Source organism: Barbus barbus, assembly GCF_936440315.1.
Source record: "Barbus barbus genome assembly, chromosome: 12".
NCBI lineage: Eukaryota > Metazoa > Chordata > Actinopteri > Cypriniformes > Cyprinidae > Barbus > Barbus barbus.
The window spans coordinates 17,478,120-17,493,732 of record NC_136740.1 but is presented as its reverse complement, the minus strand read 5'-3'; the positions used below and the strand labels follow the sequence as shown (position 1 = coordinate 17,493,732).

The 15,613-nt window shown below is 35.8% G+C and overlaps 1 protein-coding gene across 1 annotated transcript; it reads right to left on the bottom strand.

Annotated features, from left to right (window-relative positions):
• Window positions 1-1,058: 1,058 nt before the first annotated feature.
• Window positions 1,059-11,338, bottom strand: LOC306877720 (E3 ubiquitin-protein ligase CBL-like). Its single transcript, XM_079429655.1, has 12 exons — window positions 9,959-11,338; window positions 6,344-6,490; window positions 6,048-6,204; window positions 5,643-5,764; window positions 5,393-5,530; window positions 5,217-5,304; window positions 4,557-4,688; window positions 3,727-3,918; window positions 2,370-2,498; window positions 2,126-2,181; window positions 1,656-1,711; window positions 1,059-1,493 (listed from the first exon to the last, which is right to left on the bottom strand). Exons 1-12 carry the CDS (start codon window positions 10,327-10,329, stop codon window positions 1,333-1,335), a joined length of 1,749 nt encoding a protein of 582 aa, XP_079285781.1. The 5' UTR covers window positions 10,330-11,338; the 3' UTR covers window positions 1,059-1,332.
• Window positions 11,339-15,613: the final 4,275 nt, after the last annotated feature.

Below are 15,613 nucleotides of genomic sequence, written 5' to 3'. Positions count from 1 at the left end.
CTTTGCATGCAAGGTACCTCCTACTCTGTCAGCACAGCTATGTGGTAATATGGAGTCTTTGCTCTGTAGCAGTTTGGAACATGGATGGGTCATAGCGTATACCCAGTCTTGCTTCTGGAGATCTCATGAAAAGTTTAGCTCCAAACCTAATCTAATGAAGAGTCAGGAACAATATATATGGGGGGGGGGGGGGGGGGGGGGGGGGGGGTCATTATTTTTAATTAATTAATTTATTTTTGTTATATTGATTAAAAAAGGAGTATTAGCAACATAACTGTGTTGGGTTATTAAATGCCCAACATGAACCCCCGTGTTGCTATAAGCTACCTGCTCAGCCTACTTCCCCAATATGCTCTCTATGCATCATACAATCATAAGAAAATGGTAAATAATAACAACATTACAGATAACAGGACTGGTGCTAGTTTAAAAAATATATATTGTCTTGTCTTTCTTGCTCCTGCCATCTTAATTTCTTACAACAATCAGAATAATTTAGTGTGTTGATGTGTGCAATGTCTAGTATAGCCTAACTATATCTTCCAAAATAATGTTGACAATCTTTAAGTTTTAGTGCAGATACCAAACCAATGATTACACGATGACGAAGTCATACATAATAGAAAGACTGTTTATGTAAAATGTAATGATTTTACTTGCTCAGATTATTGGCAAAATGGTCCAGCAATAGATCACATGTTGTATGGCTTGAAGTTCAGGTTTAACTTATCCTTGTCACACTATCACTGTAACTGTGACAAATCATGTGAAACTCGTTATAAAAGAATGAAAAAACAAGAAGAATGCATTCAGGTAAATCCCAACCACTAAAAACAAACAGAAATAGGCCACCTCATTATTTTAACACAAATGGAGTTCTGTCTCAATCCAGCAGAGGACAGCAGAGACCATCCATAAATCGTTAACTAGAAAGTCAAAACAGTACGGAGCAATCAGTCGTTATAATTCTCATTTACAGCCAGCCTTGGAAAAACATTGATTTATTGGACAGATCTCTGAAAGGCAGTGAATAAAAAATAATAAACGTTGTTTGTTTTATTTAAACATTTTTTATTCATTGTGGTCTGTCAAAACATTTAGTAGGCATGAGGTAGAATTTAAAATGTATTAAAACAGGTGTGAGCAGTAAGATGCTTGTTTTCTGCTGTCAATGCAAGGGTCAATGGAGCTAATATTCCTACATGCATGTTCTGAATCTGGTGACTATTGAGTCCTTTGAATCACTTTGGTTGTCCAGTGTTGCAGACATCACAAGACTGCTTTGTCTTGCCAATATACTTTACAGTCTGAAGTCTGAGGTGATTTTCCCTGTCAGGGTGAAGTGTTTCTATCTATCTCCCCATGAATGTGACTTCCTGAGGGAGCTGCTGAATCCGCCACACCTCTGTCGTGCTCTTCTTCTTCCTTGTCCCTTCTTTTCTCTTTCCTCTTCCTATTTACACTTTCTGAAGGCCCTTCCCAGGACACCCCACCTACACAAACATGAAATTATGTTTCAACAGATATGTCATTTCAAATTCTGCCACCAGATGTCAGTACACGTTTCACAAGTATTCTAAAGATAATTAATGAAAGAAATATCACAGTTATGATAAGCATGAAAGAGGTGAATGAAAGTTAGTTATGATACCCACTGTTTCCAACATATGGCAAAGAGGAGGGATGGAAGTCTTCCAAAAGTTCCTCACTTCTGAATCCAATTAAGAAGCAGTAAAAGGATAACAGAAACAGACATTATTCTGCAAACTTATTATTTTAATTTCATAACTTATTAATGCATCAAACATTTGACTATAACTACAGTAACTCCAAAATGTATTTGGACACTTAAGGCATTCTTAAAATGTGAGAAATGTAACTGCATTAGGTGAAAACTATCAAACCAAGTGGCATCTGAAAGCAACTAACACGGTAGCTAACTTTTCGGAACTATTTATGCAATGAATTGTGACCACTTAATGTGAAGGTTATTTTTAGTGGTTGCATGACGTCAGTTACCATCAAGTTCACACAGGTGTCCTAGCAGAGAATCTTAAGGAGAATCTTAGCCATGTGTACTATGTTGTAAAAAATAATAATAATGCTTATTCAGAACATTTCTTACCTATCTGAGGAAGTTTGCCTTAGCATGTTTTCTGACCAGGAACCGTGTTTGACTTTCTGGAGAGAGAGAATGATAACTGATTCTCATTATTACAATTACACCAAATTTACTTACTAACCACTAAGGACTATGCACTTAACAAAAGTAGCATTATTCATTTCATAATTAGGTTACCAACCACAACATGATTTAAAAACAACACAGAAAAATAGACAGACAGACAGATGAATCTAGACTGGCTGACCTGAGTGCCTATGCTCAAGGATCTTGAGGGCAGTTTGGGAGATGGACACGGGGAGAGTGAATGTCTTTTGGGCGGAAGGAGAGGAGGTGACAGACTGGAACGGGGAACTTGATACTCCTCCTGTGATATCTGAAATAGTGAGAGAAGAATGAGATTAAACCCATTAAAGTCAGAGTGAACTGAAGAATTGCACAGACTCAAACCTACAATTACATTCACATTTATTGCATAAGCAGACATTTTTCATAGCAAAGCAACTTGCGGTATGATAGAGAATATGACAATACAAAAAAGCTAGTGAATACAAAAAAGATAGTTTCGGGTTTTTAAAAACAGCAGACAATATTGCAGACAATTATGCTTAATAAATCGAGAAAGTCAAAAATTGTGATTATGAATACAATACAATTTATCGTACAGCCCTATCTGAACTGAACCAACACAGAACTGACTTGAGCTAAATAATGACACATATTACAGCTGCTTAGCAGAATCTGAATCGTTTTCATAGTTGATTCTGCTCTTTTCTGTTTATCACTGTGAAGCTGCTTTGACACAAGCCGTACTGTATAAAGAGCTATAGAAACAAAGGTGACTTGACAAACTGTTTGATTACTTTTTATTCAAAGATGCAACAATTTTAAAATTGTAGCACTTAGGGATATGCCAATATTCATTCTCATATCATGGCTACTAACTAACAATTGGTCAATATTACAATTCTGTTTAAATGAATAAAATAAAATAAATTTTGTTTAAATGAATACATTAATAAAAAATGAAATGTAAAATAAAATAATAATACAATTAAAAATTAAATGTTATCTTAGCATTTTGCTACAAGTGAATTTAGGCATCACAGCATTTACATTAACAGTATGAAAAATGGATATTAATTTTGAGCTTTGCTAAATAACAGTGTTTTTATAGATGGACTTTAAGTGAGTGGTGACAAAGGTAACCTAAATGTTAAAACTGGAAATGAGCATTCACAATTAAATACCTAAAAACAAATTTATAAATCTCTAATATTGGCTGATAACTGATATAGAAGAGATTATGCAATCACGTATAATCTAGCCATTGCACTGCTGAATAATTTTATAAATTGGATACCTGTTTGTTGGTTTAATGTAAATGTATTTTGTTTGAAAGGACAGTGTGCGGTCTAGAGGTCTTGGCGTTTTGTGTGAATGTGGTTGATTATATAAAAATACAAGAAATGGACAATGTATATTTAAGAACTCTAAACACACAAGAGATAACATATAGAGTAAAATCTCATGAAAAAAAAAAAAAAGTGAATTTCAGATTAGCAAGCAAAAATTCCTGATTCCAATATTGCATATACTCTCACCTTTTTCATATAAGCCAGTTTTTTCATCACCAGCTCCACATCCTCATGATCCTCCTCGTCATCATCATCTTCCTCCTCTTCCTCCTTCCCCCCTGCTCTCCTGTCTCTCGCTGGCAGGTAGGGCTCAATGATGATGGACTCTGTGCCTCTGATGTCACAGCGGCAGTAGGGGCACGTGTGTCCGTCTGACTTCTGCACATCAGAGGGAGTGACACAACTTTCACCACGTAAATTCTCATACTTATTTAATGCAAAAGGGCTTAATGCGCCCAAGGGCATCCTTCTCCTGCACATCACACCACAAGAAAGACTTGCTTATCTCTTGACATCTTACGAGAGTTGCACTTGTCTTTGAATGTATTACATTGTAAGATGTAGAGCTGCAGAAATGCATCACGTCCTCTCATTCTCTAGAGTAAATGTTATCTTAGCATGCAATGAAGTGTGACTTGAGAGAAGTGGAAAATCAGTCACACTGCACACATATGCTTGATCAAACACAGGCAGGAAGCTGGAGCCAAAATGTCAGGTCATGTTGCATGACACTGTGGCAAACACAGTTTTATGTGGAACTGCTTTCTGAATGTGAGCATTTAATTATCAGTTTATATTATTGATTTCTGTCCAGTAAAATAATTGTAGTCAAATGAGTTCTATTTATGATGATTATATATATGCACCACAACGGAAAACACAATTATGTAATCATGTATAGTTGTTCTGAATGTGGGTTTTTGGGTGTAACTTGACCATGATTGATTGTGAGTGGGAATGCAAGTGTGAATTGGAGATGCAGGTAAAGGTCTGAGCACAATAATAAAGTGATATACCTGCCAACCAGTCAAGCAGGGCTGACACAGCAGATGCCCGCAGGGCTGAATGCGAATGTCCTTGTCTCGTTCTGTGCAGATTTTGCAGAGCTGAAATGTGCTGCCAATCTCACAGTATAATTCATACTGCTCCTGAAGATAGAAATTCAACACATTAAGTAGAGAGGAAAAAAAGTGCATCATGCATTAAAGACAAAAAAATATATATAATAATAATTCCCAAAACAAGAGTATATTTCAAACTCTAATTTAGGTTTAAAGACACGTATGCAAAAAAGAGGAACACATAGGATAGTGTAATGTGTACATTAACAATGAAAAATATAGGCAATAGTTGATTGTAGTATAATACAACAGTAATTATTATTATCAGTACATTATCTTAACATATAAAAAAGAAATCTGAGCATTGTAGTGTTATTTTAGTGACATTGAGATACTATTATAGTTTTTATTAATATTTTGAATCAGTTTTTATTATTTAATTTTACTTAATTTTAGTATTTTGTTGTGTTTTTGTCATTTAAGTAATTTTTGTTTATATATATATATATATAAATGTAAATAAATGAGCTGAAATAAAATGTTTTTATATTTTATATATAAACACAAAACAACTATATGTCTTTATATATTTGAGGTATATATTGTATATATTACCTCTGTGACTTTGACTCGGCCCTTGTGAGTCGTACTGCACAGACTGGTGAGGTCAGGGTTCACATCACGCCCATCAGGATATAAATAGCTGTAGATATAAGCATCCAGATTATGTTAACATTATGATGCCATATTTAATTCCAGTGTGCTTTTTTTCTATTAGATTGTGAACTCACCAGCCCTCCCTGAAACCTTGTATGAGTGCTTGGTAAAGTGGTGTATTTTGGGGAATGGTTTGCACAATGTTGCCATCACTGGTCACATGACCAATCGCCCACTGACCCATTTGTGTGCAACTGAGACGAAAGATGTAGCTGTGGAGAGCCAGTAAGAGTTCAGAACTAAACCACTGTAATTCTAAGGTTAACCCAATCTGTAATATATTGGGGTTCTTTAGGCTCTGCTATTGTCTGCAGTGTGTCTTACCTGCCAGGACGATGTCTGTAGTGCTCTAGTCGGACCCTGACCTGGTCGTAGGTGAGAAACGCCATGTATCCTGGGTGAGTTACTGCTAAATGATTCCAGTTTCTTAACAAAGTTGACCAGGGCTAAAGGGAGAATAGAAGATTACACAGCTTCATATTTTGAAATGATTATAACATGACAAGGGAACCACATGCAAAAAAAAAAAAACTCAAAAAGTAAGCAAGGGAATGATATATTATAATATATCATTATAATATATATTATAACATTATAATATATAAATGTTAAAATGATCTACTTTTCATGCTAGATTTATTTTATATGATTTAGTTTATCAAACATATCTAATAAGTCATGGAATGTTCCTGCTGTTTTTAACAAAAGTTCTCCTCAAGCTTAGGATACCTGAAAAAGCCTGGTGAAAATATCAAACTCAAAGATGGATATGTGATCATTACAAGTGAGATCAACTGTGGACTTCAAAGCCATGGCCTCCATTCCCTCTTCAAAGTAATGAACCCTCCTCAGCTGCTGTTTAAAAATGTTCCACTGCACTATACATCTGAGAGAGAGAGAGAGAGAGAGAGAGAGAGAGAGAGACATAGACAGAGAGAGAGAGAGATCGAGAGAGAGTTGACTGTCCAAAAATGGATGCGTATTGAATCTTCAATACACATTAAAGTAAATCATTTTTGTCATACTTGTGTCCAAAGGCTTTCCTCCAGAAGTCTTTGGCCTCTGTCTTTGTAATTCTATAAGTATCACCCTGAAATCGTCCCCCAGGAAACAAAGTTCGCAGCTCATTCAACATGTGGCTGAACAGCAGTGACAACTTAGTAAGATTTCTCCTGAAAAAGGAGAAAAAAATATATATTTATATATGCATAGTGTGTTACACAAATATTACACCGGCAGTTATTACATAGTAAAACACATTTGTATGTATAAGGTGGCTAGAAATACTAGGTGCACAGAAAAACTGTGGTGCTTTTTTGTTTTGTGTACATATGATAATTGTTTTTTTGGTGTGTATAAAATCATGTTAACAAGTTGCATACACCCAAAAAGAAACAAAAGACTGGCATAAGCACAATGCACTCTAACGTCTAGAAACAGGAAGCTGTACTTTGATGCATCCTGTCCTGAGTGTCTGTGGTCGGGCTGACAGAATTTTCCATTACTAATTGATCAAAGAGGTTGCCATGGTAGCATCAGCATCCTCTACACAGCATGACACAGATCGGCACCTCTCATCTGTTATACTCTTGTCAATAACTGTACAATCTGATTTTACATAATTAACTGATTGCAGATTTCATCTTTATATTAAGTCTGAATTTAGAGAAAATAAATATATTGTATTTCTTTTTTTAAAAAGCACACAACAGTTCAGATGTAATGTGCATTGTATTTAAAAAAAAGGGGTAGTAATTGATGTTTCAACTTTTCATTGTAATATAATATGTGTATTTTTGATGTGGTAAATATGGTTATTGGAGAATTTTCTACAAAAAAATACTAGCAGTATTTCTTCTTAAACATTTAATGTTTAATTCAACATGTTACTTGATCTTTCTCAGTAATTATTTGTTAAATTTACCAGTACATTTTGAGTGAAAACAGTTTTAATGGCAATTTAGTTTTTCGGTGTTTTAACAGTTTAGATAGTAACAAATCTTATAATTAACATTCCTTGAGTCTGTTTCTGTTAGGCTGTGGATAATGTGGCTTTAGCGTGTTGAGATGCATGTGCTAAACTGACCAACCATGGCTTGTATGCAACAGATTTTTCCACTCAGACAATATGACCGCTTTGTTTCTACTTTTATCTCTAGTAGCTTAGCCACAAAGCCCTCATTTTGTCTTACCTTTTATCTGAGCTACTAACAGAAAGTACAACGCCTCTGAGGCCTGAAGTTTCCTTTAGTCATGTTCTTAAATTTTCCACCACATACTGTCCTGTCCACTAACCATGTTGACATGGTTTCATCGCTGCCCATCAGTCACAAAGCAGGTGAAATTAGCTACATTTACCCACATGCACTGTATTAGGTTTGTGTGGTCATTCCATTCTCTCTTTAATTAATTGGTTACAAGAGAGATATAATAAGCTATTTCATGCTTCTCAATGAAAAATCTGAACTTTGAGGAATGGGGTGTATCTATTTATCAAATATATTAAACATGGTGTTAAGATTATGTATTTTGTCAGCATAGCAAACGTGTGAAAAGTATGCTTACATGCACACATAGTGGTACTTCTTGTATTCTTTCAGATTTTTCTCAACACTAAAGGTCCAGTTGTGACATGCTGTGTGAAATTTTGAATACATTGGCGCTCAAGTTTTGATATGTAGGTCTTGCTATTCAGCTACACGCAGAAAAGAAGGTAAACAATTTACAGACATTGCAAGCAAGCCCGTTATTTACTGTTACTTGGAGATAAATGAGGTGTAGACCAAATATTATCTATTGGGTCTCAGGGATTTTATGTTATTCTTTAATTTAATGTATAATTTGAGGAGTATATTTCATTCTCTCTTTTTGCCATGCATAAATAAAAATAATAAGATTAATAATAAAGTTAAGTTTTGTGATCAGGAAGCTAACGGAGCAGTCACTGCTGTGCCAAAACATAACATTAAACTGCTGGCCTCCATTGCCAGACGAAAGTTTCCTCCATTTCCATGATAATGCCACACGATACACACTGGTCATTAGTAGTCACAGCAGACCAGAAACTTGGTAAAGCCTTGCAACAAAGTCTAAATAGGGACTGCTATCTTTGGTTTCTTAAGATTGAAAATAAGCTGTTTTATTGCAGTTGTTGTTAAGGTTTACTATAGGAACTTTTTTACTAGGATTGTTTTTCCCTCGCAAAACTGATTTGCATCTTTATACGTGTGTGGACATGTCAGTACTTATATTTACATTCTTTAGACAGACATTTTTGCTAAACATTGCAATTTTATTTATGGTTACATGTAGCGTGCAAATATTTAATCAGTGTTGCTATTTCATTTGATGACCAAATTTAAATACTTTTTCTACCACTAATTAAATAGTTTTAATACTTAATGTATTTCTTCCTGACAGTCTTTTTTTTTTTTTTTTTTAAATAAGACCGTTAACAGTTACAAAAACCATAGAACCATTATTAAAGAAGTGGTGATAAGTCATTTCTGTCCCAGCTATATGGTAAATTTTCGGTAAACAAACATTGTAGTTTTGGTCTATTCAAGAAACCTGTTAACCAATTTAATTTACACTTTATTTCTCTCTCTCTCACACACAAACACGCACATGGACACACACACACACGCACACACATACAAGCAGTTTACCTTTTATATCTATCTATTACGTTAAGGTTCTGACAAATGTCTAAATCATCTAAAATCACTTTGTTCACACAATTAAAGTGTAGTTGATACAGGTATCCACTTTTATGCATGCAAATACATACTAATTGATAATTTAATATGATTACACTTTATTTTGATAATCCACTTGAGATATTACACTATGCCACTTTTCAACTACAAGTCAACTGACTCATTAATTTACATGTCAAATAACCCTCGTTAGAGAATTATTAGACTGTTAGGTTAGGGTTGGGGTTAGAGCTGGGTTGACATGTACTTTATTCTTAAAAATAAAGGTGCTTAAAAGGTTCTTCAGAGCGATGCCATAGAAGAGCCATTTTTGGTTCCACAAAGAACCATTCAGTCAGAGGTTCTTTAAAGAAGCATCTCTTTCTTACCCTTTTATAATCTGAAGAACCTTTTGTGAAACAGAAAGGTTCTTCAGATGTTAAAGGTTCTTTATGGAACCATTTAGACAAAAAAGGTTCTTCTATGGCATCGCGACGCACCTTTATTTTTAAGAATGTATATGTTACTTATAGTCAGTCAAATGTCTGTTGGTGGACTAATAAAGAGAAGTGTTACCATATCTACACTTCTAATAAAAAATGTGTGTGTGTGTGTGTGTGTATACCTAATCTTACAAATTTTGAATTTTTAGAGAGTGTTTTTGAGCATTTCTTTTTTTAATTCATTTATTATTACAAAGTATATAAAATATATCACCAGCAAAAATTATTCACAATCTTGATGGAACTACCTAAAACAAACAGGATTAATCTGCTTTATTATCTATATACCTTATGCCTGTTTTTTTTACTTTAAATATCATTCAATCCACTCAGTTATGATCATCTCTGAGAGGTTTGAATGTGGCCATCTGAAGAACACACATACCGAGTCCAGTACGTAGACTAACACTGACCTCTGCACTGCTTGGATTTTTCTTACCTGTAGCTTGATGTTTCTTCAAACATCTTCTCCTTGCCATCCTTGAACAGCAGCACAGCTCTATCTGCCTTGTCCAGCAGTTGTCGAATATGGATACTCAGATAATCACCCTCGTCCCCTCGTGGCACGGCCATCATGCAGCCCCTGTAGGGAGCCCATACCTCTGTCAGATGGATGGCGGTCTCCGACACTAGTTCGGGAAGGTACGGCGGGCTGTTTTTAAGACCCAATCTGGGGTCGGTGCTCAGTTTATGCAGTTTGCCCAGTCTCCTGAGAACTTTATCAAGACGTTTACGGTCCATGCTGGTGGGAGACTGGGACACGGATTGAGAAGTGTCAGGAGCTTGACTAGAGCGTCTAGCCGTTGCCATGATAGATGAGATATATCCAATGTGTCACACGTGGAGTGGTAGCTAAGATTCTGACATATGTCTGAATCAACAGTCATCGAAAATAGTGTTGAAAACAATCATTTCCTTCAGACAATAAAAGTGTAGTTGATGCAGATATACCCTTTTATGCATGTAACACCTGATGATAGGTTGAGTATATGGAAAAAGTAATTTTTTGCAGAGCTAGCATGAAAAGATGAAAACATCTAAAATTATAACCTTTCAAACAACCAGATACAATTACAAGTGGTTAATTTGCATCCCCATTATTCTCAGAAAAGTAATGAATTTTTAGGTATAGCGTGATTTATCTGAAAACCACTTCCCCAGTAACTCTTTGTCCTGTAATCAATGATGATGATATAATGATAAAAACAGCTCAAACGCAGCTGTAAGTATGACGATTTCAAAATGAACAGTCATCTTACCACTGCAAAACTTTGTTCAATAATCCAGTTTAAAAACCTTGTGTTGTCCATGTCAAGGTCCACAGGTCAGATGAAGTGATGAGAGACGTCTGACACCATTGCCACATTCGTTTCACAAGATACATTCTTCACGAGCAGAACAAGTAAAGCTGACTTACCCAAACAACACATGCGCAACACCTGACAAAAAACTATGCAGGTTGGTTTCAGCGAAAAAAGAAAAAAGGTGCAAAGTTCTAGTCATGTGTCCTATTGCCATGTCTCAATTACAAAGATGTTGCAAACAATCAAAGAGAAACCCAAAACCGTGACACCAAAAATAATTGAAATACTAAAGCTTTACTCTCAGATCTACCGGCCTCCAGGTCCCACCATCACTCCACCCATACAGACATTTAGTGCTTTTGCTCAGTCATTATCTCTCTCATCCATATGCTTTCTCTCAGTCTGTCTGAGTGTATCTCGGTGTCCTAAATTTTGAAGAGCCACTCACGCTCATGCTGGTTATGGACAGGAACTCAACTGCACACATTCACCTCTCTTTCTCCCTCTCTCTCTCTGATCAGTTTCCGGGTAGCTAACAGGCAGACAAACAGGTTTGTTTTCTTTGTGTGTGTGTGTGAGAGAGAGAGAGAGAGAGAGAAAGAGAGAGAGAGTGAGCCAAGCAGCATGGGCTGTGTGCAGTTGGGACACTGTTTGAATTGTGGTGTTTTGGACCGACCATATGTGAACTACTTCCTGAATACAAATGACTACAGAGGGAGGGAGAGTTTAGGGCTGGCCTTAAAATGACATTAGATTATTACATAATTAATACTAAAATGTATAGGCCTGCTATATTGATTTTTTCATGCTATAAATGTTAAATGATTTTTTTCATTCAAATTATATGCTTAATATATTATAAATTAGCCTAATATCTTTCAAATAAAAATATAAAAACCTAAATAAATAAATAACAATCCTAACACTAATCAAACACTAAACCAGATTTAGGCTAAAAAAAGATGATAACTGATGAAACCAAAGGGGGGTGGGGGGGGTGGGGGTGATATAGGGACTATATTAAACTGCTACTGACAGCTAGTACTAGCTGACCACGTTTCTCGAGATTTACTTCGAAATGTATTCTTTGTGGCCCTCTAGTGGACAACAATTGATTGGCATGTTCTTCTCTAGTCTCGCGTAGCCAGACCTTCAGACTGATTCAGAATTCTTAACTAAATGTACCTGTCACCCCTCGTGACTTTGCCATAGTGATGGATGCCATACCCAGTGGAGTAATTGCACTTTAAAAAAACTCATCTAATTCTTTACCTTCTTGTATTTCTTGGACACATCCCTGTGGAACAGCAATAGGAAAGATTTGCTTTTTGTCCAGTCCCTCTCAGAAATAGAAAGATCAGACAGCTCTTTCAGAAAGACATAATCTCTATCCCTTCTGTGATATCTTATTGGAGTAATTCTTTTGAAGGTATTCCCTGGAAGAAAGTGTGGTCCTTACCTAACAAATATTTAATTACTAATAAGGTCAAAGAGATATCTTTTGTTACTCCACCGATTTTACCCTGTCAAACGTTCTCTTAAAAAAATGTTTCCTGAGATGGATCCCTTCTGCTCCTTTTGCAGAGTGGAAGATGAGTCTGTATGTCATCTTTTTTGGGATTGTGTCCATGTGCTACCTTTTGGAAAAAATGTCTGTATATTTGTACGTGTCTTTAATTTTTCTTTGGTGTTTAAAGATGTCTTATTTGGTTTTTATAACTCTCACAAGAATGTAAGAGACAAATATTTTCTAATAAATCTAATTTATTTTCCTAACAAAATTTTTTATGAATAAAAGTAAATTTTTGTCTGTTAATCCTCTATTTTTTGTAAAGACCTAAAATGTTATCTGGATACTATTTTCTCTTCCAGCAATGTCAAAGCTTTAAAATCTTATACGTTGTGCTGAAAGTATAATATTTATCCTTATTTATAATATGCAATTGACTAGCTGTTGGGAGGGTGGGATTTAGCTTTTTTATTTTTTCCTCTTCTCAAATTTAATTTATTGTAATTTATATATTTCCCCTGGCTTAATGTTTTGTTTTTTGGTTATTTTTCAAGATCTCTGTATATTGTTTATATCAAAGCTATATCTAGTTTTGTTGTTATAATCTGTAACTATGTTTATTTTTTGTTTATGTTCAATAAAAAAAATCTTCAGACTAACGGCTGAAGGTCTGGGCCCGGTTGTATAAAAGTCCTTAATTGGACTTAGGGGTATAACTGAGGGGGGAAAAAATCCATGAGGTAAGAGATTTCTTTAAGAGCATTGCAACAAACGTCTTAACTGTCACCTTTACCTAAGTGTTTATACTAAGCGTTTCACAGTAGTTTCTGGCCACACATGGCAATGGGGGTCGCGGTTGCTATTGTTACTACATCTCACAATAAACATAGATATAGGAACATCTAAAAAAATTAGAATATCATGAAAAAGGTCAATATTTTTTGTCACATTTCAGAAAGTCAAACCCATATTATATAGATTGATAGAGTTAAATATTTCAAGCCTTTATTTCTTGAAATTTTGATGATTATGGCTTACATATAATGAAAACCCAAAATTCAGTGTCTCAGAAAATTTGAATATTGCATAAGATCAATAAAAAAAGCATATTTTAAACAAATGTCAGGCTTCTGAAAAGTATGTTAATTTCTATGCACTCAATACTTGGTTGGGCCTCCTTTTGTATGAATTACTGCATCAATTCGGCGTGGCATGGAGTTGATCAGTCTGTGGCTCTGCTTAGGTGTAATGGAAGCCCAGGTTGCTTTCATAGCGGCCTTCAGGTCATCTGCATTGTTAGGTCTGGTGTCTCTCATCTTCCTCTTGACAATACCCCCATAGATTATCTATGGGGTTCAGGTCAGGCGAGTTTGCTGGCCAATGAAGCACAGTAACACCATGATCATTGAACCAGCTTTTGGTACCTTTGGCAGTGTGGGCAGGTGCCAAGTCCTGCTGGAAAATGAAATCAGCATCTCCATAAAGCTTGTCAGCTGAAGGAAGCATGAAGTGCTCTAAAATTTCCTGGTAGATGGCTGCATTGACTGTGGACTTCAGAAAACACAGTGGACCAACACCAGCAGATGACATGGCAGCCCAAATCATCACTGACTGTGGAAACTTCACACTGGACTTCAAGCAACATGGATTCTGTGCCTCGGACTCTTCCTCCATACTCTGGGACCTTGATTTCCAAATGAAATGCAAAATTTACTTTCATCTGAAAAGAGGACTTTGGACCACTGAGCAACAGTCCAGTTCTTTTTATCCACAGCCCAGGTAAGATGCTTCTGACGTCTCTGGTTCAGAAGTGGCTTGGTAGCCCTTTTCCTGAAGACGTCTGAGCGTGTTGACTCTTGATGCACTGACTCCAGCTTCAGTCCACTCCTTGTGAAGCTCTCCCAAGTGTTTGAATCAGCTTTGCTTGACAGTATTCTCAAGCTTGCAGTCATCCCTGTTGCTTGTGCACCTTTTCCTACCCAAATTCTTCCTTCCAGTCAACTTTGCATTTAATATGCTTTGATACAGCACTCTGTAAACAGCCACTCCTTTCAGTAATGACCCTCTGTGACTTACTCTCTTTGTGGAGGGTGTCAATGTTCATCTTCTGGATCATTGCCAAGTCAGCAGTCTTCCCCATTATTGTGGTTTCAAAGAACAAGAGATACCCTGAATTTATACTGTAGGGATGGTCATTTATTGAAACTCAAATGTAAATATTCTAATATTTTGAGATACTGATTTTTGACTTTCATGAGCTGTAAGCTCTAATGATCAAAATTAAAACAAAAAAACTTTTGAAATGTTTTACTTTACATGCAATGAATCTAAAATATATGAAAGTTTTACTTTTTGAAATAAGTTACAAGAAAAAAAAAAAATCCCGATATTCAAATTTTTTAAGATGTAGCCTACCTGTAATAACTTTTACCTGAGAAGATTTTTCTGCTTCTTTTCGGAAGATTAACTTTTCCCTTTTTTATTCTTTATAACCCGAGAATGCGGCGACACATACCTGGGGTTACGCCGCCTAAACGGTGCAGTGAAGTAGGCTATAGTTTGAAAGTCTGTGCGTTCGGCTGTTACATACACCGAGCCACTTTAGTGTTAAATGACCGTAAAGAAAGGAGAAAATCGGATATCGGTCAAATCCGCGTCATGTGCATCAGGTTTTAAAGAGACAGCGCTGCTTTTAAAGTGAAATCTGAAGTCTGTCATTGATGTAAATCAAACAAAAGAAAAATAGGAATAATTAGACTGTTCTAGTCGCTGATTAACTTTTGTAGCTTGAATAAAGATTAATCTGTATAGTTTGTGCATTTACAATTTATAATTTGTGTGAAGATTGTTTTAAAATCACTTAAAGTTGTTAAATATTTCAGATAGCATGTTAAAAAAATGGCTTTCATTATAATGTTGAATTAATAGGTAAAATTGAGGGAAAATGCATTTAATAGAGACACCAGTAGCAGGACAAATTAAAAACATTGTAAATATGTTTATTCATTGTAGTTGTAACAGCTGGCTGTTTTTGCAAAAAAGAGTTTCATGGCCGGTAAAAAAAAAAAATTTTGGCCGGTAAATTTTATCACGTCACCGGCCATTGGCAGGTGTTGCAAAAAGTTAGTTTTAGGCCCTGTGTATATCTCTGACAATAAACAGATTTCTTATCTTAAGCGCTTTCATGCAACCGGGCCCTGGGAACTTTGGCCGCTTTGGATGGCCAAGGCCCACCCAAGAGGAAATATGACTGACAGGTAAAGCAACCAATCACGTCTCG